Genomic DNA, 24,250 nt, shown 5'->3' on the forward strand with positions numbered 1-24,250 from the left:
AGAGGTACTGTGGTAAAACTATTACTACATGTGTAACAATATCATCTTACTGCTCAGAAAATTCCACTGACAAAGAGGCCTGCATTGAAATCCTTATAGTTTGCCTACCAGTACTATTCACATTCCCATCCAAATCCTGAAGTGAGTGGAAAGTGTTAATCTGCAGCCATGCACACACATAGAGGGGACAGCTGAGATTGCATGGATTGAAGATGAAGAGGCTGCTTCTAGTGTCTTGCAGGGGCTGCCAAATGTTTGCCAAATGTTTTAAAAATGTTGTGCTCCCTTCCCCCAACACCATCAATTTCTGCTTTTCTTATCTCAGCTCACCCTCTTCTCTATCTCTTCTTCAGTCTGTCACCATCATCACAACCACTGAACACCAAGCATCTGATATAATGCATTAATCATACAAGTCACCATTCCATTTATTTACAAATATTCTCAATGACAGTCAAAGCAGTGGTCAAATGCATATTTTAAATAGTCAGAGTGCAGAGGTTCAAGTGCAATTAAATGCTTATTTGAATGTTTGTTCCAAGACAAAGACATTTAGGAAACACCAACATAAACAACAACAACAACAACAAAGTTAAATAACACTCAACTTTAATAAAACTCAACACAAGCAGTTTGCAAGAAAATAGTGTGAAGCAGTGATAGAGGTGGAATTCAAAAAGCTGACAGTTTGCAGGAAGAAGCGGTCTCTGGATCTGAGGTGGATGCCTTATACTCCTATAACACTTACTAGAGGGCAAGGGAGAGAAAAAGTGATCATTTTAATCCTTAAATGTTAATTTGTAATAATTGTTATCCTTAACAATACTCTGAGGCTTTCTGATAGTAATGAAGGTACACAGGAACCTGAAGCTGCTAACCATCCCTACATTGATGTGAATAGGGGTGTGGTCACCACCCTGCTTTCTGAAATCGACAACCAGCTCTTTAGTTTTGCTGATGTTGAGTGAGAGATTATTGTCAAGACACCACTCCAGAGTTCCTCACCTTAGCCTTATAGGTCATTTTACCATTACTGGTGATTTGGCCAATGATGGTAGTATCATCAGCATATTGTTTCCGGCCGCACAATCATGGGTAAAAAAAAACAGCAGGGGGCTAAGCACACAACCCTGAGGGTGGTCTATCAGTCAGTAAATCCAGAACACAGCTGAAAAGAGAGGTGCTGATACCTACAGTAGATCATTAAGCTTGGTGACTTGTCTGGATAGAGCTATAGTATTAAAGGTGGAGCCGTAGTCAATGAATAGCATTCTTACATACAGTACAGTATGTGTCTCTATTATCCAAATGAGCCAAGGCAGTGTGAAGAGCCAAGGAAATAGCATCGTCAGTGGACCTGTTATGTCAGTATGCAAGGTGCAGGAGATCTAAGAACTCAGATCAAAAATTGTTGACGTGAATTACTGTACATATACAGTACAGTATAATTTAAAAAATGATCAGATTTAACATAGTGGTGCAGATGTAAAGCTGGAAATGTAAGGACATTTCTTTATCAGCGAGGTTAGTTCTGCTATACAAAACACAATTTGTCTCCTAAAAATACAGCTAGTGCAGTGTATGCCAACATTAATGCTGCCAAAGTGCAACCTTCTCAGAGCAGTCCAACGAGAGCTGCGGCTTCCAAATATGGTGCCAGTTCAATGAAGTGTTCTTTTTTCCACAAGCTACACACTGACCTCATCTGGAATTGTTTCAGTTCTAAATATTTTCATAATCTTGATAGATGTTGAAGGCAGTTCAGCTGAGTTCAGGTTAAAAACACCTTCAATAATCATTCAGCAAGTCTTTAGCTGGTGGGTAAAATGTATCTTAAAAGTGATATATGACTTTTCAGTTTTTTATCAGCCTTCTGCAACAATGTTCTAGCTCTGCATCATGCTGTTTCACCATTCCTGAGCAGATCCTATCAGGCAGCTCTGAGAAGCATGGTACAATACAAGCCAATTTGAAAGAGGACACTAGCTTTTAAAAAAAGACATGAAGCAGACTAAACATGCTGTAATATGCCATATACTGTAGTACTGTTAATTAATTCAGTATTTTTAGTATATGGAGACAACACTAGCAAAATGGATATTCTTAAACATTTCGATCAAGTAAAAATTATTTTAACAAAATCAACAAGTTCTACAAGATTTAGTTCTTTGGAGGAAGGGTGAAAAATGGCAGATCTTGCTCCTATGACATTTCCGAAAACGTGTGAGGATGACTTCTTGTATATCATTACTTTTATGGCGCAGTCTAGGGATAAAAAGAACCCAATTGCAGGGCACAGGGCAGCCGAGTCAGGCCCCCCAGCTGGGCACAGCAATACACCCACCTGCACACTCAACCACCCAGCACATCAGTGGTGGAAAACTGAACAGACCATAACCAGGGCAGACTTGACAGACTGGAAGAATGGCAGGAGGGAGCCAAATATTCAGAGCCTGAGACTGGGACAGACAGGCAAGCTGACAGCCTTTGAGGGCACCGAGCAGCCTCTCACACAGACACAGCCCCAGGAGGCAACACCAAGGGTTCAAGATTGAGAGATCCATCTGAGCTCAGATCTAGGCACACAGGGAGGTCTGAGCCACAGGGAATCCAAGTGGCACAACCAGACTGAGGAGAATCCAAGAGAGCATTCCAGGCCGACTGGAATCCATTCCAGGCTGAAAGGAGTCTGATAATATAAACTGAGCTAACAAGCATACCAGACAGACTTGGGTCCAAGACAGTGTATCAAACTGATGGGAATCCGACAAACACTACCAGGCAGACAAACGTACCACAGCAGACCAAGGACAGACAGACAGGACAGGCAGGAAGTAACAAGCCTAGGCTTGAGGGGCTCAGTGTCAAGAAAGAATGATTGTTGGATCCAAGTCTTTATTGAGCACCACACTCAGCCAGGGTGTGGCCATTAACCAATTTCTGGTGTTCCTGTTACGGTAACGTCTGTGGACCCTATGCAGAATCCCCAGTTACCAGAGATGTAAACCTTAAGCTGATCCGTGGTCAGAAACCGTGTAGTCAAAGAGTACCAAACAGTAGAGAGAGATATATAGTCGTAGGAGAAGCAGGAGTCCAAACAGAGAGTATCACTACAGTGCCAAATCAGTAACTGGGATTCTTAGCCGTAGAGGAGTCAGAGTCGAAAGCCAAGGATCAAAGAGAGTGCGCAGGAACGAGGAGACAGAGTAGCTCAGACAGGAGAAACCCAAATAAACCCTTGTGTGTCTTTCCCTGATGTCCATCTCCAGTCTCGCCGGATTATACCATCACACATAGGGTCTTTATTGTTGTTGGCTCAACTTCCTGACACGGAAGCCAGGTCGGCCTCCAGTGGAGTGTGCGGTAGAGACCCTATGCGTGACGGTATAATCCGGAAGAAGCTGGAAGACAGACATCCAAAAGCCCGCCTAGGACCAGGCCTGGAAATAGCCTGAGGGCATAAGGTTTCATCCCAACATCCTGACCTCTGAACCCAGGCCTCGGAGTGCCTTGTCCCATTATGGTTTTATCTTCCGTGTTCCTGGTCCTTGTTTCCCGTTTCATGGATTTTAATTGTTTTTTGTCTTGGATGGATCTCCCGGCTTTTGGATTATGGACTGTGCCCTGACTACCCCTTTTGGATCTGCCTGGACTTGGTTGCCTTTGCGTTTCCCCCTGTGCACTGGATCACTGCTGTCACTGCCCACTGTCTGTCAGCCCAAATAAACTCTTGTGTGTCTTTCCCTGATTTCCGTCTCCAGCCTCTTCCCGATTATACCGTCACGTATAGGGTCTTTACCACACACCCGTGACAGTTCCGGGACTAGATGTGTGGAAATACCAAGAGACAGTGACATTCAGGTAACTGGCTGATTAAAAACTGCTGACTTAGACCCTGGCGCAGCTGCTGGGGAGAACGTAACAACCACCTGACTAGTTTGGAAAAGGTGACTGTATTTAACCAGTCCAGATGATTGTCATTATCAGTATGCTCTGCCCCAAAAAAGTATGTCATATAATTGTTATGATCACTTGCAAAATGGTGGTGTAAGTAATGGCAGTAATGGTCTAGTTGAAGGCAGTGTGCAAGAACATTGATTATCAGTACTTTACTGCAGTTGATGTACTGTACAGTGCATTATGGATATCTCGACATGACTTCATGTGATTCTTTAATGTTGTGGCATTTCGGGAAATGTAGTCCTTTTTTGTTCATGTATTCAGCTCGCATCACCTAGTATAAAAACTAAATGTTGTGAAAGAAATACTTCCTTTTCCATTTTAAATAGACCATGTAAAAATAAAAAAGGAGTTGGACCATCTTTAATTATTCAGAATGAGGACATATCAGGTATTAAACAGAGAACATATTTTCTTAGAATTCATCAGATATGTTCCGTGTGTTCTGTAGGGCTGAAAACAAAATCTGACACATTTATCTGTCACCTGTACATAAACAAAGTTATTTTGGGTAGACTTCTAAACCTTTATCTTTAAGCATTTAATGTTAATGTAAGATTTAAGGAGTATAAAATAGAAAAATAAAATGTATGTATAATTAATCTTTTAGTAATACTAGGTACTGTAGATATCTTATTTTCTAACCAAAATGCTCTAACATACTCCATTCCTTTATGTTTATAAAATGGAATGGAATTTTACTTGAACATCGTTAAATACTTGAAAAATAAGAAAGCATAAAATTAATTGATGTATGTAAAAACCTTAACTTATTGTGCTGTGATTTGTAATTACCTCTGGCCTTGTATTGTTTTATGTTTTGTTTTTGTTCATCTTTCTTAATTCCTCCTTTGGATTTTTTTATGTAAAATAACAATTTTGTGATCGTCAAAACCATTTACAGTTTGCTGCTGATTTTTATTTGGAAGATACCATTTCAGCAGACAGTTTACTTTACATTAACTTTACATTCACATACTTTACATTCACAGTCTTAAGCCCATACATTTTAATACTGCTCATCACACCGGCCATACACTACTGAATACCATCAAACGGGTTTCATGAAAAGTTGCCAAATCATAAAATATAGTAGAATACATATTTTGTCTTAATGCTAATTATGCGATCTACAGTAAATGGTAAAAGAAAACAGGAATAAACATGAAAAGACATTGCGTGCAGGACGAGCAGGACAGCATGATTGAAAAGCAGATTAACACGTTTGTGTGAAACACTACGTAATAATTGCTGAAACTTAGAAAACAAATGTCAAAAAACAAAAAGCTGCTACAAAAAAACAAACAAGATACAGTATACTACAATTGATATGCATTTCACATGATTGCACTATTGTGCATAACCAATTGTACAGATGTTACACCGAGAAGAAAATAAAAAATATATTTTTTATTAAAATCCATCAGATATCTACAATGCATTAAATGGAATGAACTGGGTTTAAAAGCCAGAAGAATGTCCTGATGTGGGGCACAGCGATGCAGTCATACTGAGGCGCAAGGAGGTGGGAGGGATAACAGAAGGAACATATTAACTCTGCACTGTCACCAGGGACAGAACGTGTCCGTGTTTGAAAAAGAGACTCCAGTTTGTTTCTCTCTAGCTGGCCTGTTGCTGTATTGACAGTTAGTTTAATTTTCCATTACACCTCAACATGGCATTATAAGACAATAAATGGGAGAGATTTAAGATAAGTGACTTTATGAAAAACTTTGCATCTCAGCTGAATTTACCCACCACCTTTTAGAAGAAGGATGCTCAAGCCCCTTGCAGAGTGAGAAGTAACTAAGCGGCAGCTTCAAATGCAGAGATGGAGTGGAGGAGGGAAGCGATGCACACAATGTGAAAAAAGTAAATGTAAATTTTAAAATTCAGGGTGCAGCTGGGATAAACATTGTATCACATATCAATGTCAGAGGTAATGCTAAGCATGTTATTTTTTAATCTTTCAAAGAAATCACAAATAAGAAACAATGATGTGTCCCTGTCTAACTTAACCATACACAAGGATAGAATGAGAAACCCCTTAGATGACATCTTCAGGTTCAAACAATATTGACACAGCTACAAAGTATTATTTCATTCTATTTAAAGCTTTTTATAATAAAATGAAAGTGTTTCCTAATGTTCCTCTCATAAGGCTAAAACAGCCACATTTGTAGTTATATATTGAGGTATTGGAGAGCGATTTAATTTTAAAATTTACATAGACACACAAAAGTTTTACGCAGCATGTCAAAACTTTTCCAAAATAACCAGAGCAAGTGGCAGCATCATGCTATGAGGATGCTTCTCCTCAGCAGTGACACAAAGTTAGAATTAAGAAGAAAATGACGGAGCAATGAACAGGGAAACACGAGAAGAAACCTGTTTCAGTCTCTCAAAAACTTTAAACAGGAGTGAAAATTCACCATTCAACAGGACAACGATGGTCCAAAGCATAAGGCCAAAGCTGCACTGGAGTGGCTTATGAATAAGAACATGAATGAACTTGAGCGGCCCAGTCTAAAGTCCAGATTTGAATCATTGAGAATGTGTGGAAAAATTTGAAGACTACTGTGCATTAGCAATCCCCAAGCAACTTGAGCAAATTTGCTAAGAAGTATGGGCAAATATTGCACCAAGCATATTTACAAAGTTGACAGTGACTTGCTGCCAAAGGTGCTTCCAACAAATGTTTCAAGGGTCTGAGTTCAAGGGTCTGAATACTTATGCAATCACAGTTATTATTTTTTTTCGTTTTTATTAACAGGTATTGTAACCTACAGTACCTTACTGTCACGGATGTCCAAAGGGACTAGCCGTGGGGAGCAGGAGAGCAGAAAAAGACCCATATGCGTAGCGGCGAGATGGGAAAAAGGCCCGGGCTCATTAGTGCAAAGAATTCAGGGATGCCGTATAGAAACCTATGCCCTCAGGGAGCGGACGTGGGGCGCCCTGGTGCTAGGCGGGTCTCAGGACATCCGAACGTCAATGCTGAGCGAGGACAGAGTGCAAGACCCGGAAATATATAGCCCAAGGAAGAGAGGGACAGGAAGGACAGCAGACCGGAAACTAGGGACAGGACAGAGAAGGAGCGCCCTCTGGCTGCAGAGGGTGTGACACTTACCCTTAGAAGTTAAAAAGGGGTCTAAGAATCATTTGGTGACCTTATGTAACAAGATTTTTGTGTGTTTATGCTTTTGCTTTCACATTTTTGGAACTTTATTTTTTGAATGTACCTTGGGGCTATTACTAAACATTTTAAATAACTCTGGAATTTTACTGTGTTTTTCCACTTGGCTTCAAGAAGATTTATCCTCATAACTCTTAACCTTTTGATAAATACTGTTTGTGGCTGCATGATTATTTTTGTATTTTTTTCTTATTGGACACCTAGCTGAAATAATTTTAAAATAATTAAACATATAAGGAATTAAACTGCATAATAAATAAAATATAAAAAAACAAGTATTGACTTAAATATTAAAGGATTTTGCCTTTTATTAAACAATAATATTGACCTGATAATTTCACCATTGTGAGAGAAACCTGTGCACTAATGTGTTATTTGACTTTCAGCTCGCAAGTCATACTAACAATAGTATTAAGTACTACTAATTTTATAGTAGTTAATATTCCTCGCCTCTTCACACAAAGCTGAAAGAAATTATTCAACATTGATAAACTGGACATAATTGAAAATAATATAATCCACCACTTCATATTAGCTTTTTTATAAAAAAAAAAGATAACTTAATAAGCAATGTGACATTATTGATGGAATGTTAAAAAAATACTCAGTGACACAACTCCACTTTTTTTAAATTTACCCTTAGCAGGGTTTGGACTATATTGTGTTAAACTATACCAGTCTGAAAGGTGCACTTGAATAGTGTGGTATAAGAGAAATGACTACTAAAACAGTATTCTTATTTTTTTATAGTATTTTACTCATAAGCTTTATAAATGACTGAAACAGATCTGCAGATTTACCACTTTGTAACATGATCTTGACATATCCCAGAAGCTAAGAGAGGTCGGGCCTGGGCAGTACTGGAAACTGAGATTTCAAAGAAAAAACAGGTTGCTGATATAAGTGATGTTGGAGGACTGGTAGGTAGTGCTCTTCTCTCTGGATCTGAATGTCCAAATCAATGTCCAAGGATGGTGACCAGTGATACTATTTGTAGGTGCCATTCTTTAGTTAAAACATTGAACTGAAATTCTAATCTTAAATATCTCAGAATACAAACATATCATAATACAAACAACAGGATAGACATCCTAAAGTTACTCATTAACTAAAATAAAAAAGCACTTTCCCTCCTACAGTAATTCAGTAGAGCTGACTCTAATGACGCCCAGATTGGTACCGCACTTAAGAATTTAATAAAACTGGTTCTATATGTAAATACTGCTCATTAATTATTGTTATAACTTAAATGCTTAACTCCTTATTGTACCGTAAATAGTGTTCACGAAGGAAGCTTCAAAAATATAAAAAGGAAAAAAAGCTTCTAAAATATAATACACATGATAAAAATGAATTATTTTTTGTCAGATTTAAATGTGACATTTTATTGATTTAATTGAAAATTCTATTAACAAATGGACTTAAATTGGAACTGTCAATTATATCTCTTCAGTAAAAAAATAATAAACATCAATGCACTGCTCTGTAATGCTCTATAGTGCCATACATGAAAAGGCAAAGCAAAGGATTCTAGTGAATGATTTGATTTTATCTGCATTATTTGTGGTTTTGTTTCTAAAAGAGTAGTCACTAGATATCTTTCTTGGACACCCTCTTCTTCAAATACGTACTCCTGATAGAATATGTTTTAACAAAGAGGACTGAATGAGAAATACAAAGAGGAAAAAAGCTGAATTTCTGAAATTAGCTCATTTGTACCACAGCAATTAGTTTTTGGGACACACAATTCAAAAACCAGCTTATCTTTTCAGTCAAATTAAATTCTCCCAAAAGACTTCATGGAACACTACTTTAAACATAGCGCATTACACCAGTAAAGCCAAGTCTGTTTATTGTTCTCATTAGATAACCATTACATGTTTTCAAATCTCTGCTCCCCAAAGCACACTCTCGAATACTTATGAGTCAGTGTTATTACAGACATTAATTTTCATGGATTAAAACTCTTTTTTCTCTAAATTAAAACTAGCAATTTGTATTAAGATAAATCAGGATTAATTTATGCCATCTTTTTACTACCATATGTGCTTCCATTTCCTTGTTTTATGGGAAATAAAACAAAGAAATTATTTAGAAGGTCAGTCAAAGGACTTTAAACTTTTCTTTAAGTTTATCAATAGTCAGTTATGAAGTAAAATGCACATTTTAAAAAGAATAATTACTGTAGTCAAATGGAAACCTGCATATAAACAAACATATGAAGACATTGTATAATATTCTTAATTGGAAAAGAAAAATCATAAACAATGGACAATGTGTGCTAAGGGAATAATTTGGCTTTAAAACATTCTTCCCTCCCACCTGCCTGCCTGCTTTAGACTGAAAATTAATGTTTCTTTTGACCCAGAATGTTTCCATGTGATCATCTCAAGAAGCAGCACTACCCCATAAAAGACAAAGCAAAGTCTCAGGTTCCTGTGACATTCCCTTCAATCAATAAATTCTCATCTTACAGAATACTTGTTCATGCCTCATGAGGCTTTATACAGCAGTTCTTCATAATGGACACTCATGTGCTAAGGCTGCTGTGCTGTGTTACAGCTGTATGTACAGGAACCATCTGACTCACTAAAAAATGATTCTGTACAACACTGAACTAAAACAAAAACATAATTTAGAATGGGAGCATGTTGTTGATCCTTTTGTTGAATTCGGGACTACCTTCCAGCAATGATAAAAGCTTGCCAAGCCAGTCCTAGAGTGGCATTCTCTGCTATACTCATTGAAAGCAGGGCCTCTGGCCATGATCTCTTGGGTACACTATTTCTTGCACTTTGCTCTTATGTCTTACATCCTACTTTTTCCTAGCACAGCTTATTGTCCACCCCAGATATATTTCTCAATCCTATGAGTTGATATTGCACAGTTTTTTACCTATCAGTTTAGCTAGCCAGTAATGATCATGCTGATTTGTTTTTAAGTATGAAGCTAGCAAAGTATAAATTACAAAATATTTAGCAAGAATAGTGCCATTTAAAATTTTACCAATAAGAGTACACATTATGAGAAAACTGTTTAACACTTGTTTTTTTATTGTGTTATTCAAAAAGGACAGTTTACTATTTAGAGACATCAGTGCAGAAAGAAACAGTTACTGTATGTGAGAAAGCTAGCACGTTAGTGGAAAGACAAAGAGAACAAATATGTTCTTAGATTTAAACAAGAAGAGGGCAGGGGTCTCCTTAACTGTAACTAGCAGATTCAGTTTCACAGTAAAGTAGGGTCTTGAAATGTATGTCTCCAAACTTATCATCTGCCAATTCATTTATTCACCATTCAGTCTGGCTGATGGGGTCTTGGATGCAAATAGAGCAGAGCAGGATGAAACTGAACCAAAGGTCATTAGGCGCAACTTTCAAATTAGCCGAGGAACAGACTAGATAATCAAATGAATTATGCTAGTGTGTCATTCTCTCTCTGCCCCCTGCCCAAGTACCAACTACCCAGCATCTGCATTTCAATGTGGTCTAATTTTTGTATTGTAAAGAACGCTCCCAGTTCTGTGTCGGTGGCGTGGAGATGACTTTATAGCTCATTGATAGTTTTAAACTATTGTATACGTTTGTGATTACTGTTTTATTTTCTGTTTTAGTTGATCCATGTTAATTTTAATTAACTTTAAGCCAATGCATTAGTACTTTAATTATCATATAACAAAGGGTCACCTATGTCTTTTTACTATACATACTATATACTGCAGTACATTATGCAACAGAATAGGTCGAACTTGGTTATCTGCACATTTTGCTACTTGAGAAATAAAAAAATCTGCACTGAACCATAACAAAAGTCAAGACCCCTACTGTATATGTTTAATATATTTGAAGCAGTGTCATCCATGCGTAATACTCCCTAGTGAAGATCTTACATACTGTAAGTATGTAAGTACATACTGTAAGTATGTAAGTAGGTTCATCTGGATTCCAATGACTGATGGGGATAATTGGTTGTGGAGGGACTGGAGGATTAAACAATTCATTTGTGAAAGACTCCTGAACTTGGGATACTGATCAGTTATTGAATGGTAGCAGGGGTATATTGCAGAAGCGGCAATACTGTTCCAAGAATATTTTTCGATTTCAATACACCAAGAATATTTAAAACGTGTTCAGCTGATAAATGACTAGCAACCTTCTAGGTTAGTAGATTCTGGTGATTCATTTGACTCTAGTCCCCATGACTTGATAAGGCTGAACACTTCCACCATTTGAAGTATGTCCTGAGTCTGGGCTCTGGGACTATGATGATTATGCTCCTGACAAGAAGGAAACAAAATACACATCCACTTCCCCTTTACTCATGTCTGCAAGACTATCATCTAACTGTCATCTGGCAAAAGGATAAGTGGATAGGTAAGAGAGGTCATGTGAGGTGAAATAGGTTTAACTATTTCAAGGAACCTGACTAACCAGAATAACTGAAAAAAACATAACATTAGTTTTGCTCTGGTTGTATTTTTTGTATATATATAGTATATATAAAAGTGTGACCTCTTTAGGAATATACACACATCTGTCTACACACATTCTATCCTTGTTTTATTTTAGTATAAGTGAGGAAAATGCTTTATTAGTAAACGCCTAAACCCATCAAGTTCACTGATGGAAGTGGGGCTTCACATGAATGGAAAACCTAATAGAGACCCAAACTAAAAAGGTGCCTGTACTGTAGAACAACAAGCATTAAATATAATCTGACTGAAATATAAAGGAGTAGACTTATTACAAATATTTCAATAAATAAAAACATAAGCATTGAAATGTTTGTGTAGCATGGGAAGAATGTACTGTAAATGGAATATCTGAACTGAAAGAGCATATGGTTTTTTGGATGTAGAGGAAAATGTGGGTGTTCAGACTGTAATACTCTCCATGGACCTTGTCTAGTGTCCCTATAGCTGTCTCTCTTTTTTATTTCCATATCAAGAGCTCTTCACAGAGATATCAGTTCTTGAGCACTGAGCCCTGTGAGATTTGTTATTTAAACAACTAGCAGCTTTTAACTGCCACCTTATAAGGAAGTACAAGCAATGGGTGAGAGATTAAGGTACTGTATGTGGGAAACAGTTCAGTTAACAGAGCGCTGCAAAAAAAAGCTGTATGGGAGAGAAGATCATAAAAGTGTGAAATAAAAATGATTACTTTAAATATTTGCATTATTTTAAACAGATATAGTATAATTACCCACTTTCCTATGATTTAAAGTGCTATTCCAGGTTCGTTATTTATGGTTTAAGATTTTATATTTTCTTTCTAATGCCTTGTACATGTACAGTATTAACAACCTCATTAAAAATGTTGCACCTCCTTCAAACTTAAGGGAAAGCTGGGAATTGTAACTCTGAGCTTTTGTTTCATTAGTAACTACATCTTCAGTCTGGTTGGTTTCACAATTACTATCTTACTTTGAGAGACAAATTGCCTCTTATTAACTCACTCCTGAAAACTTTGAATTTGTGCCTTCATTCTAACATGTTCGGCATACACATCTGCTGCCCTTCTGTTCTGTAAACATCAGTGGCTTAGGCACATCTGATGTTCACCTGGCCAATAATGAAGCAACCAGCTCTTTCATCTATCCTCGCCTGGTCATGATTAACAGAAAAAAACAGATAACTAGTTTTGTTTAGTTGCTTATAGTGCGACAGAAAATATGATACAATATGCTGTACATGTACCTTCAAGTACTGAAATGAGATTAATTACTTGAATTAATTGTCAAAAGATCTAGAGAGCATAAATATAGTAGTGTATACTGTACTGTATATATATATCATACTGTATAATTTGTGTTTTGGCACTAAAAAAACATAATATGTGATTTATCAGACATTTGGCAATAACAGACACCACTTCCTCCCTATTAGGCTGTTAACCAGAGAGTTTACTGTATTTTATATCCTATAAATTAGTGACATTTCCACTCCAACCTATCCTGTGTTCCCTTTGCAGACATGAAATGTTTCCTGAAAACCATGATATGAATAAAAAGAACAGTATAGCACTTATTTATAACTAAATGTAGAAGAAAAGTGCATTTATAAAATAATAATGTGTAATGCAATATGTATTTTGAGACATTTTGGTATGGATTACCAAAGCTGCAGTGTTAAAGTTTGATATCTATTGTATACACGCAATATAGCAGCCACATTTTTAGGTCCAGGGAGAATTTACTTACGAAACAATGATTGCATTATAGTCAAATAGCCCAATAGCAGTGTGCAACTATAATTACATATTTACAAGGCTAATGGAAAACTACTGTATATTTTGTTTCTAAAATGGCAGAATTAAGTACGATTAATCATGACCTTTAAAAAAATAAGTTTCTATCTAGAAAATATATAATTTTTAATATTTTTTCATGAATGAGAAAGCTTTTATAGAAACAAATACATTCAAATGGTGTATAAAACTTAAAAATCCATCACGCTCACATAAACAAATAAAAACACAAAAATGAGAAACTCTCTTACTGACACCTTGGGATGAGAAAATATTTGAGTTTTACGTTATTATTCAGAATTAGTATATTATTCTGAGAAATTATAAATGGTGAAATAAACAAATTAGGTGCAACGGCACTTTGTAGTAAGCCCTAATTTCTATGATCTACTACAAAACAATAATAAACTGTTTAAATGCAGGAAAAAAAAAAAAAAACTTTCAGCAACTGGCCCAGCTTCTCACTGTTGCTAAATATTTGTTGCTAGAGCAGAACAGGCTCCACCTTACTCCTTTCAAGTGTAAGCCCTCAGGAAAAGGTTTCCAGCACAAGGGTGGCGTGCATTTTAAAGCAATCAGATCTAGCCTCTCTGCAAAAATGCACTCAATAAGGAAGCCAGATATTTCCTAGAAGGGCCAAGCCCATTAACTTGATATTAAACTGATGAAGTCCTGCCACACATGCTGCACACCACCTTCTCCTGTCACCAAAAAAGAAAAGACCAAGCCCGCGGAAACAGATGGTTTTCTTTACAATTAACTGTAGTCTTTGTTTGTCTCCTTTAGGAAAGAAAAACCTTTAAAATAGAAGCAATTATAGGACTTCAACACAATGTTACCCAAAAAATGTTTTATTTTCAAATAGGTTAAAAAATGATCTACACTCTTTTTGTCAGTAAGTATTAAAATGAAATATAAAGGAGCTGTTGTACTGTACTGTCTCATAAGTCCTGTGCGTCTTTGGTAAAATGGTAAATAATCTTATTCAACTTTACAAATGTAGAGAACCATTTTGTAATATTTTACATTTTTATCTTTCATTAGGCTAAATTAACCAAATAATACTGTATATTTTTAGTTTGTAACCATTCACAACATATAATGCATACACTTATGATACATATAACATTACACATATACAAAAATAGAAAACCCTATTTCTCCATCTCTCCACTAAATCAAATTTAATATCTCCCACAATACAGATATATTATGTTAAATTCTGTACCTCTAATTACATTTCAGCATTTTAATGTGCACTTTAGTCCCTCACATACAGTACAGTTGGTAAGGCAGCTAAAACATTACAAAATAGACAAAAAAAAGTAATCTAAGCAAGTAAAATAAATCTATTGTCTAAAAATCTTTGTACAGTAACCACTTGTTATACAATCTACTTGTTATACAAGTGAAGTAACATACCTAAGATCATTAGCTAATGCATGAACAATAGGTATGAAAACAATAAGTTTCCCAATCATTTACCCTACAGTAGTTACATCGTTACAGTCATTAGCAAATGCATAAACATTAGGTACTTTCCTGTAATATATGTACTAACTGTAGTACACAAGCTTTTATTATAAAAATAGTTAGAATGTAATAAAAAAGAAAAAGTAAATTGCAAGACAATCAGGATTCTCAGTAATGTTTTACGAGAGCTCACTACAGTAAAAAAAAAACCACACTACAGTACTTTTCGTGTAAACAAACATGTGTTTGCTCATCTACAGTAGCAAGGGATTACTGTGCAATGTTATAATGATATGAAAATGTTCATTCAAAGTGGTTCCACATTTCACTGTTTGAAAATCAGTTCTTGTGCCCTGTGTTTGAAAGAAACATTCCTTCCATAGCACTGACTCACTCTGGAGATCATATTTTCAGCAGGGTGATTATTGAAACATAAGAACAAAAGAAAGTTTACAAACAACAGGAGGGCATTCGTTTAATCTAGCCTGTTTGGTAGCAGCTATTTGATCTCCAGATCTCATCCAGTAATGTCTTGAAAGAAGCCTGGGTATCTTCTTCAACAACATGGCTGGGTAGCTTGTGCCATATTCCTATAGCCCTTTGGGAAAAACAGTACCTCTTATGCCATCTGGTTTTAAAGTTGAGTACTTCAGAGAAATCCTAATTATGGTGGAGTACAGCCCTAATTTGAATTCTTCTTCTTTATTAGTTTAACTTGCCTGGCTGTGTGAACAACAACCTCACCATGAGAATGAATGAGAATGTCAGAACTGCAGCAATGGCTAAAATGGGATGGAAGTAGGGATATGAAAACTAACTGCTCAACTGGGTAAGTATTGATATTACATGTAAGCAGAAGTAGATAAAATTAGGATGTGGCTTACTCCCATAATTTTATTTAACTTTCCGTAGTCCATATACTGTACCGTAAATGTACTGGATATATAATTTCAATTATACTTACTACAGTATGTTGATTTAGCTCACCTGGCTGAGAGAATGATAATCTGGCCATGAAGATAATGTTATTGGAGTCCCCAAAGAAGCAAATGGGTTCCCATAACTCTGATGCAGAATTATTAAATAACAAAGTCCAAATAGAATATGAATGAGGAATAAGAGTGAATGAAGAAAATGGGATATAAATGGTCCAGTAACATATCTGAGCTGATCTGGGTAGAGAGCTTAAGGTATGATGCTCTGCAGAGTACTGTTTTGAGCAAGGGTGACAAAGGGGTTACTGGAAAATAACTTCTGAATGAGTAAAGTTGTCTTCAGCAACTTCCAGGATCTTGATACCCAAGCAATAATCTGAAGTCTAAGGCAAAACAAGTGAGCAACTGCACATACTGTAAATTTCAACCTGGATGCAAGCAATCTGTTTAATCAAAACTATTCTGCCGAGAACAGAGCACGATACCATAGTTTTGTTGCAGTGCACAAACCATTCATCACACCATGTTTGTGAGTCTGGTAGTACAAAGAGCATAGGCAATGGACTACAGAGCAGTGAAGAAACATGATATGGTCAGATGAACATCCTTCGCCATATTCTTGACAAATGGATAAATCCCAGCGTGGTGACATCCTTAAGACCCCTACGGCCTTGAGTGTTTAGTTTCAACATTATGGAAAGGTTCTGGTGGTTCTATAATGTAGTGGGGAGCATTTCCTGTGCTGTGGGTGCGTTCATTCCCTTAGAAGACAAGGTAACTTGGTAACTGAAGCCTGAAGTGAGCGCACCCCAACAATCACTCCTCTGTCCTGTCACTTAGGTCTCCTCTTGCTTTCATGCTAGTCTAATGATAGGCAACCAGGCGTGCCCAACATTTTTATACACGATCCTAAACATGAGATGTTATGGGCTTAATTAAGAAATAGGTCACACCTATGTGGAAGTGACAAGGCTGTATATTGTCACCCTATTTGTTCAATTTATATGCTGAATACATCATGCGAATTGCCGGGTTAGATGAATCAAATGCTGGAATCAAAATTGCTGGTGGCCGAAAGTGAGGAGGAGTTGAGGAGTCTGTTGATGAAGGTAAAAGAAGAAAGTGCAAAAGCTGGCCTGCTGCTTGACAAAAAAAACCCGAAGATTATGTCAAGGGGCCATATTTATCCTTTGCAAACAGATGGAGAAGAAGTGAAGGTAGTGACAGATTTTGTTTTCTTGGGCTCAAGGATCTCAGCAGATGGTGATTGTAGCCATGAAATCAAAAGACACTTGGTTCTTGGGAGGAAAGCTATGGCAAATCTGAATAAGATATTAAAGGGCAAAGATATTACATTGTCAACAAAGATCCGTATATTGAAAGCTATGGTCTTCCCTGTAATAACATGTGGATGTGAGAGTTGGACTATAGGTAAGGCTGTGCATCGGAAAATCGATGCTTTTGAACTGTGGTGTTGGAGAAAATTGAGAGTTCCTTGGAAAGAGATCAAATGAGTCAGTACTCAAGAAAATAAACACAGATTGATCATTGGAAGGATTGATAGTAAACCTAAAACTCAAATACTTTGGCCATATAATGCGAAGACAGGATTCACTGGAGAAGACTCTGAAGTTGGGAAAGATTGAAGGTAAAAGAAGAAGGGGGCAGCAGAGGTTAAGATGGATAGATAGTATTACTGAAGTAATGAATATGAATGTGCAAGAGCTCAGAGAAGCAGTTGTTGACAGACAGGTCTGGCATGCTAAAGTCCATGAGCTCTAGAAGTGTCGGACTCGACTTAACGACTAAACACGTGAAAGCCTTCCCTTTCAATATACGTGCTGTCCCTCATTTAACCCAGTGTTTCATTTTTTTCGTCTACTGCCTGTGTGTTGTTGAAATACCAAAGATGTCATTCCTGTGCCTAATGTACTGAGCAGATTTATTGCTAATATTTTATTGTATAAAATACTTTCAACAGATCCTGCAAAATAGCAGGCTTATGATCTTCAAATTGTCTCATGAAAGTTCCCATGCTGTTATGTTGTTTAACTGGAGTGTAAAAATCTTGATTTTTGGAAAATCAAAGCCAGGAAAACACACAAGGCACTGACCTATTAGTAAGCAATGGTACATACCTGTTCCACTCTGATTTCATACTCTCCATTCAGCTTTTTTCCACGGAAGTACTTGGACCTACAAAACAGAGAGAGTTGTAGTGTCAAAAAAAGCTATGTAGAGATTCATCAAAATGAATTGTGATTCAAAGAATAAAATAATCAAAGAATGTAATCATTAAATTGAATTTCTGTGGTTATGTCAACAAATATTCTAGCATTCCAAAAATTCCAGGGAAACATCAGTTTAAAATTATACATTGTGAAAGGTAGACAAGAAATTAAAGACAGAATGAGCCCTAAAACAGCATGACCTTTTACATTTTTTTTTAGTTGAAACATATCAGATGGTTACCTTTCTTTTCTTGTTTTTGAATTTCTAAGTAAATGCTGATTTGTTGGTAGGAATTGTTTTCTGCACAGATTATTTTGTAACTGCTAAACATCTGAAATGTTTTCTATTATAACACATTGAAAGCACTGAGCTGTGTTTTGTAATGCAAGTCGAAGCCAGAACTAAAATCATGTGAGCATAAAGAAAACCGTATATTTCATTATAAGGCAGTTCCTCCTTATAGTTTTCTCTTCTGAAAGTGCTGGGACATCCTATAAGAGGTGAATTCATTAGGTTTGAGAACTTTATTTTGTTAGATACACTATTTTTATATTAAACGATTTACAGATGTAGATTATTATTAGGTGTGTACCCACTTTCCCTTGTTTCACCTGTGTTTATAAACATATGATCGAGTTTAAAAATGTTTTACTGCTCTTGCTTACTTGTACTGCTAACAAAATAAATGTGATGGAATAGTATGGCAAACTCATACATCCATTTTAGGATTAAACATAATTAAGTCATATGAACAAGTAAAGGTTTATTCTATACTGAAAAAAGAAGAAAAGAAACATAATGTTTCAGCTGTGGAGCCTTCTTCAGGTGCCATAATTAGGCCATATGGTGATTGACAATAAAAATAATTTTGATAGCCATGACTGGTGAAAGGTTGAACTGAGGGTTTATGGGCTTTTTCAGATATCACTGAAAAGCTACAAATTAGTAAAGTAAAGCTACAATAAGTTGGAAATAAAGCTTAAACTTGGCAATATTAAAATGTAAAAGTTATTTATACACCTAGAGGAGTATTGTTACAATCTAGGTCTTCAAAAGAAGAATGACCATTTCCATTTATAATGAATGATACAGTGATTGCGGATGTCTTAGTCACCATAACAATACCCTACACAGCATTAATTTAATTAATAAGAATGAAAGGCTCATTCCTGAAAGAGTCTCTTCATGTTAATCCTGACTATAAGCCTCTGTTTCAAATGTGAACAAGGCTTCCTTGGTGGCCTTAGTAGAAGCGTTTACTATTTGTCAGATGTCTTCACTATTTCTAAAGCAAGAGAAAGATGGGATATGGAAAAGTAATACTTCTCATCTGCCCAATGCAAAAATCCTGTGGCCTTAATAATTGGACAGATCAGGTCTCACGTAGCAAAAGGTCAAATCCTTTAAAAATTCAGTGACAGTGTACAGGGAAAGTATCTCCTCATGAGCCAAACTGTGTATCAGGATTGTGGCACTGATAAAATAGGGCTGTGAGAAGCAAAAAGGCAAGGTTTCCCCAGATACCCAGAAAACTCCCTGTGGAATGCCCAAGTAGAATCCTAAAGGCCAACTTTGTTCACATAATGTAGGTTTTATTCTTAATGGTCTGAGACAACTACCTCACTTAAAGCAACATACAGAGCTGTAAGTGTGCTTTAACAGTGTCTTAGCTACAAAGCTTTAAGATTAGATAAAACGGGACTCAACAATCTTCCAACATACCTGTCCTTTATGAATTAACTCTATAACAGAAAATAAATCACAGATGTGGCTAGAGAGTTTTGAATGATCACAGACAGCATATTACTTAACTGTCTTCTGCACCTATAGTACAACAGGGTTCAATTGCAATCACACACAAAAGAATATGTTTACCTCTAAGTAAAGTAATTTTGTGGTATAGGGATTACTCAGACCAGGGATGGGCACCTCTGGTCCTTGATGGCCAGGTTTTATATGAAATTTTAACTGATTTAAGAACTAAAGAAGCAGGTGATATGACCAGTGATAAACAAATAATTAGTTTAATTAATCAAGATGAAAGGAAAAACTCCATGACCCTAGAGACTAGAGTAGTCCATCTCTGGCACAGACTATAATTATATGCAAAACTTAAGACAAGTTACACTGTTTTTTTTCATACCATTTTAAATATGTACAGTTTCCATTTTGCTCTTTCAATGAAAACATTTGGGCATCAAACATAAAATAATAATAATAATATAATAGAGTGAAGACCAGACAGTGTTTCAGTTAGCCTCTTCTAACAATTCATCAAAAACAACAATGAAAAAGGTTGGTCAGGTGCTGTATTTACTTTAGAATTTGTGTTACACATGTTTAGAAGTGGAAAAACATAACAGAAACGATATTACCACCTGATAAGAGCGTGATTGTGTACCTATTGCCTTCACATTGAAAAATGTAATTCACTTTAACAGAACCTTTGATAAGTCTATTTAAAAATACTGTTAATACTTTGGGCCCTACACTCAAGAAGAAAAATGTAAACATAAACTTCTCCCATTAAAAGGTTATGCTTCATCCATCTATCACTGATAAACACCGCTATTAACCTTTCAGGTCAAAACAACTGTATTAAAACTTCTGCTAGAATACATTAAGGTAAAGAGAAGTGCCACATTAACACATCAATAAATAACAGCAATATATACAGTACACTATATCAGCATAGCAGTACTACTGAAGATAATGATATTGTGCTTTTCCTGGCAAATTTCCTTTGGAAGCAAAGAACAGTTCAAGCAGGAATATATATAACAATTGCACCATGTTTCACTATGTAGGCAAGTCCTTCAATTCTGGTGACCAGTAGCACTGTGCCAAGGTACTGACTACTGTTTTATTAAAGATTTCATGGCACTTTTTGAAAGAACAGGTTGTTAACCATGGTGTCCTGGCAAAACTCCACTCTGAGCTTATACAACATGGCTTTCATATAGCCACTCTTAATTCAAATGGTAAAGCATTTTCTCTTTGTGATCTGCCATGTGATGAGGTTGTTGGCATATAATGGCTTTTGCACAACACACATATGGGTGCTGCACTTCAGATGTCCATTTAATGGCTCGTTTCCTATATGTAAAGGAACATAAAGTGCTTAGAGATTCATTTTGAGATGTTATGCTTTTTGAGATATCTTTACTATTAAATATGTTTCTGTATATTGAGAAAAAACTCATATACATTTATCAAATATAATGAAAAGGAGACTATAAAGGTACACAGATGACCAGGATTGCACAAGCAGGACTTCTGTGTAATTCTAAAAGGTTCCTGTAAACTGCTTGGATGAGTTTATTTTTAATAAGAATCATTAAAAAAGCAGTGTTTGACCACCTTGTAACCTAAAATGAACAGTTCTCAGAAGCAACGACTATTAATGGACCATTTGTAGGCACTCTTCCTTCTAGAGCAGAATATACAAATGAATGCTTGCACTGTGTTCCCCCTCTCTAAACTAAGACTGCTCAGGGAACAATTTACTGTATGTTTCCTTTTGGTCTCTAGGTGACCACCTCTTTTATCCCTTACTCTAACACCTCTGATCCCATTCAGTCAACTTAACAATGTCAAGTGTTTTCAATGTTATTCTATTGACACAGGAGCCAAAATACATAATGCTAAATACTAAATACATAAGAGCTAAATACATAATGGATGGGACCACTGGATGAAGGGAGATCCAACAGCCTTGTCTGAAAAATCATATTGCTGATCTGGTGAATTCTGGGCTATTTCTTTAGGATTAGCTAGCAAATGGTATTCTTTAGATATTGTTACAGATAGGAGATTACAAAAATAGAGAATATCAGAAGTAGTCGAGCAAATTAATCAATCAATAAATTAAATAATCATAACTCCCAAATAGTAAAGATTTTACCAGAGAGGTTGGTATAAGAGGAGGCACCTGGGTTTTTTTCTCTGGCACATCTTTGGTGAAAATAGTAATACTTCAGGCACACAGAGTTAAACATTTATTAATAATGGAACGAGTAAAGGTTTGTTCCATGCTAAAGAGAGAAGAAAAGAAATAAACCTTTACCTGTTCCTTTCCAGCCTATGCATTCTCACGCAACTACCTACTTGAACTATTTATTCATAATGACAATGACAGACTAAACAACACACAACATAAACATACTGTACAACATAAAGTGACATTATTTACAAACAAGGTTTCCCAGAGGCCTGTGTCCTAACAACCCCAGACTGCTACAAAGTATTAAACTTTTATATAATACATAGGCCATCCGAAGAGCTCAAGCTGCTTTCTAAACCAACATAACATAACCTACAGTTAAATCTCTTTCGATATAAATGCTAAAAAGAGAATGGGAAGCCTCCATGTTCTAGAAAATTGCATCCACTAAGAGAGTCCAATTTTAGCCAGAGGGTTCTTTACACAAGAAATGGGAGTTTCCTAAAAACAGCAGAATGGCAAGCTTTTTTAACAAGGTTCCAATACGCAACTCAAATCTGATTTTTTCTGGTAATCTGGACAAGGAGCTCTCACCTTCTGTCTTCCTACTCTCACCACTCTGTCCCATTTCTCCTTGTCCTTCTCTCTTTTCTCTCTGTACCTGCCTGTTTTTATGCTTGACTGTTGATTTACACTTTAATCATTTACCCATAACTTAATTAAGTTCTTTTAATTAAGTTCTTTGATCAATGTGTATCTTACCCAGCACCATAGTAAACACCATAGTTCTTTCCTTGTTTTGATGGTCTTATAACATCAAACTTTTACCATACCCAGGTGTTAACTACAGTGTATAGATTATTTTCAATAATCACTTACTTAATAGCTGTAACAATATATATATTTTCAATTTACAATCACAGTTCCATCCCCTGAGAAGTCATCTAAGAGTTCCCACTGTCAAATGCATTTATGCCCTTTTTCTACTGACACACCCAAACAGAGATGGTGCCAAACACTCACAGTATGGCTCAATATCCACAGGACAGCCTAGCCAAAACCTTGAAAAATCTCGCCTCACACCCTATCTGATTCTGGCTACTATGAATATAAACAAGAAAAAAAGTAACTTAAATAAAGCTTGATTGCTGTTTACAAGTTAGCTGCAAATTGTAAAATAACAATGCTATTTTTCAAAACCACACTGCAGATTAGATTTTCTGCTTTCCAAATACAAATCTTGATATGCCTTTAAATTGTACATTTCACTGGGAGAAGTATAATCTATTCTTTATTCAAGTTTCCATTGTTTATGACTGATGACTGATGTGTGGATTTTATGCCCACATCTATTTAAGAACTAGGAGAAATGGAAAAATGACTCGGTAAGAGAGAATGCACTAAAATGTGAAGGCTGTTCAACTGAAATGTCAGCCAAGTCCCATATGCAACAAAAGAGAGAAGTCATGGGGCTTACAGATTACCAAACAACAAACACAATAAAGCTCAAAATAAAAGGTTATTTAATAGACAACTCTAATGTATTATTGCAAAAATAAGACTACAGACCAATTTTCATAAACAAACCCAACACAAACATACCAAAGAAAAGTACAGTACGTACGTCATAGCAGCCATATTACTCAACATATTAATGAAAAATGATTTTCATTGTATTTATTGTTTTATTATAAAGAGTTAAGTACAATTAAGTATTCATTAAGGTGATCCTAAACATATTTTAATAACTGCTCAATCCAATACAGTGCTACTATCACCCCAGCCTATCTTAGTACAGAGCAGGTACTAGATGGCATGCCAGTCCTCTGCAAGGCAGAATGTATATTTGTGACAATTTAGAGATGACAATCAACCTGCTAACTGCATCACCTTGCTGTGCTACTCTGACTGAGTTTTAAATTTTATAAAATAAAAAAATAAAAAGTCTGTGTATGTTAATTACGTCTTTCCACACACTCAAGTTTAGGAGCTTATCAGTCTAGAGTACCCCATTAATGGGAAACAAGGGATTGTCATATGCATTTATACAGCAGGGTGAACTGTAGGCAAGGGGGTAAAGTGCCTTGTTCAATGGTACACCAGCACTGTATACAGTGGAGACTTTTATGCACATCCGTCTAATTAGGAGTCCTGACCACTTCACTGCATTGGCCCCATATAGTCTACGACTGTACAGTAAGAAATGCTTAAAATTTATATTTTCTCAAAAACTGAAAAGTGAACAGTAGAGTGAAAGCTTCAA

General features: G+C 36.3%; 1 protein-coding gene across 2 annotated transcripts in view; it reads right to left on the reverse strand.

Annotated features, from left to right (window-relative positions):
* Positions 1-24,250, reverse strand: part of syn3 (synapsin III) — a 165,744-nt gene that overhangs the window by 105,778 nt on the left and 35,716 nt on the right. For both annotated transcript variants that reach the window (XM_015352966.2, XM_015352967.2), the window contains exon 3: positions 17,951-18,008. In XM_015352966.2, coding sequence (XP_015208452.1) covers positions 17,951-18,008 — 58 coding nt within the window. The remainder of the gene's footprint in view (positions 1-17,950; positions 18,009-24,250) is intronic.

The sequence above is a fragment of the Lepisosteus oculatus genome, chromosome 7 (genome assembly GCF_040954835.1).
Source record: "Lepisosteus oculatus isolate fLepOcu1 chromosome 7, fLepOcu1.hap2, whole genome shotgun sequence".
Taxonomy (NCBI): Eukaryota; Metazoa; Chordata; class Actinopteri; order Semionotiformes; family Lepisosteidae; genus Lepisosteus; species Lepisosteus oculatus.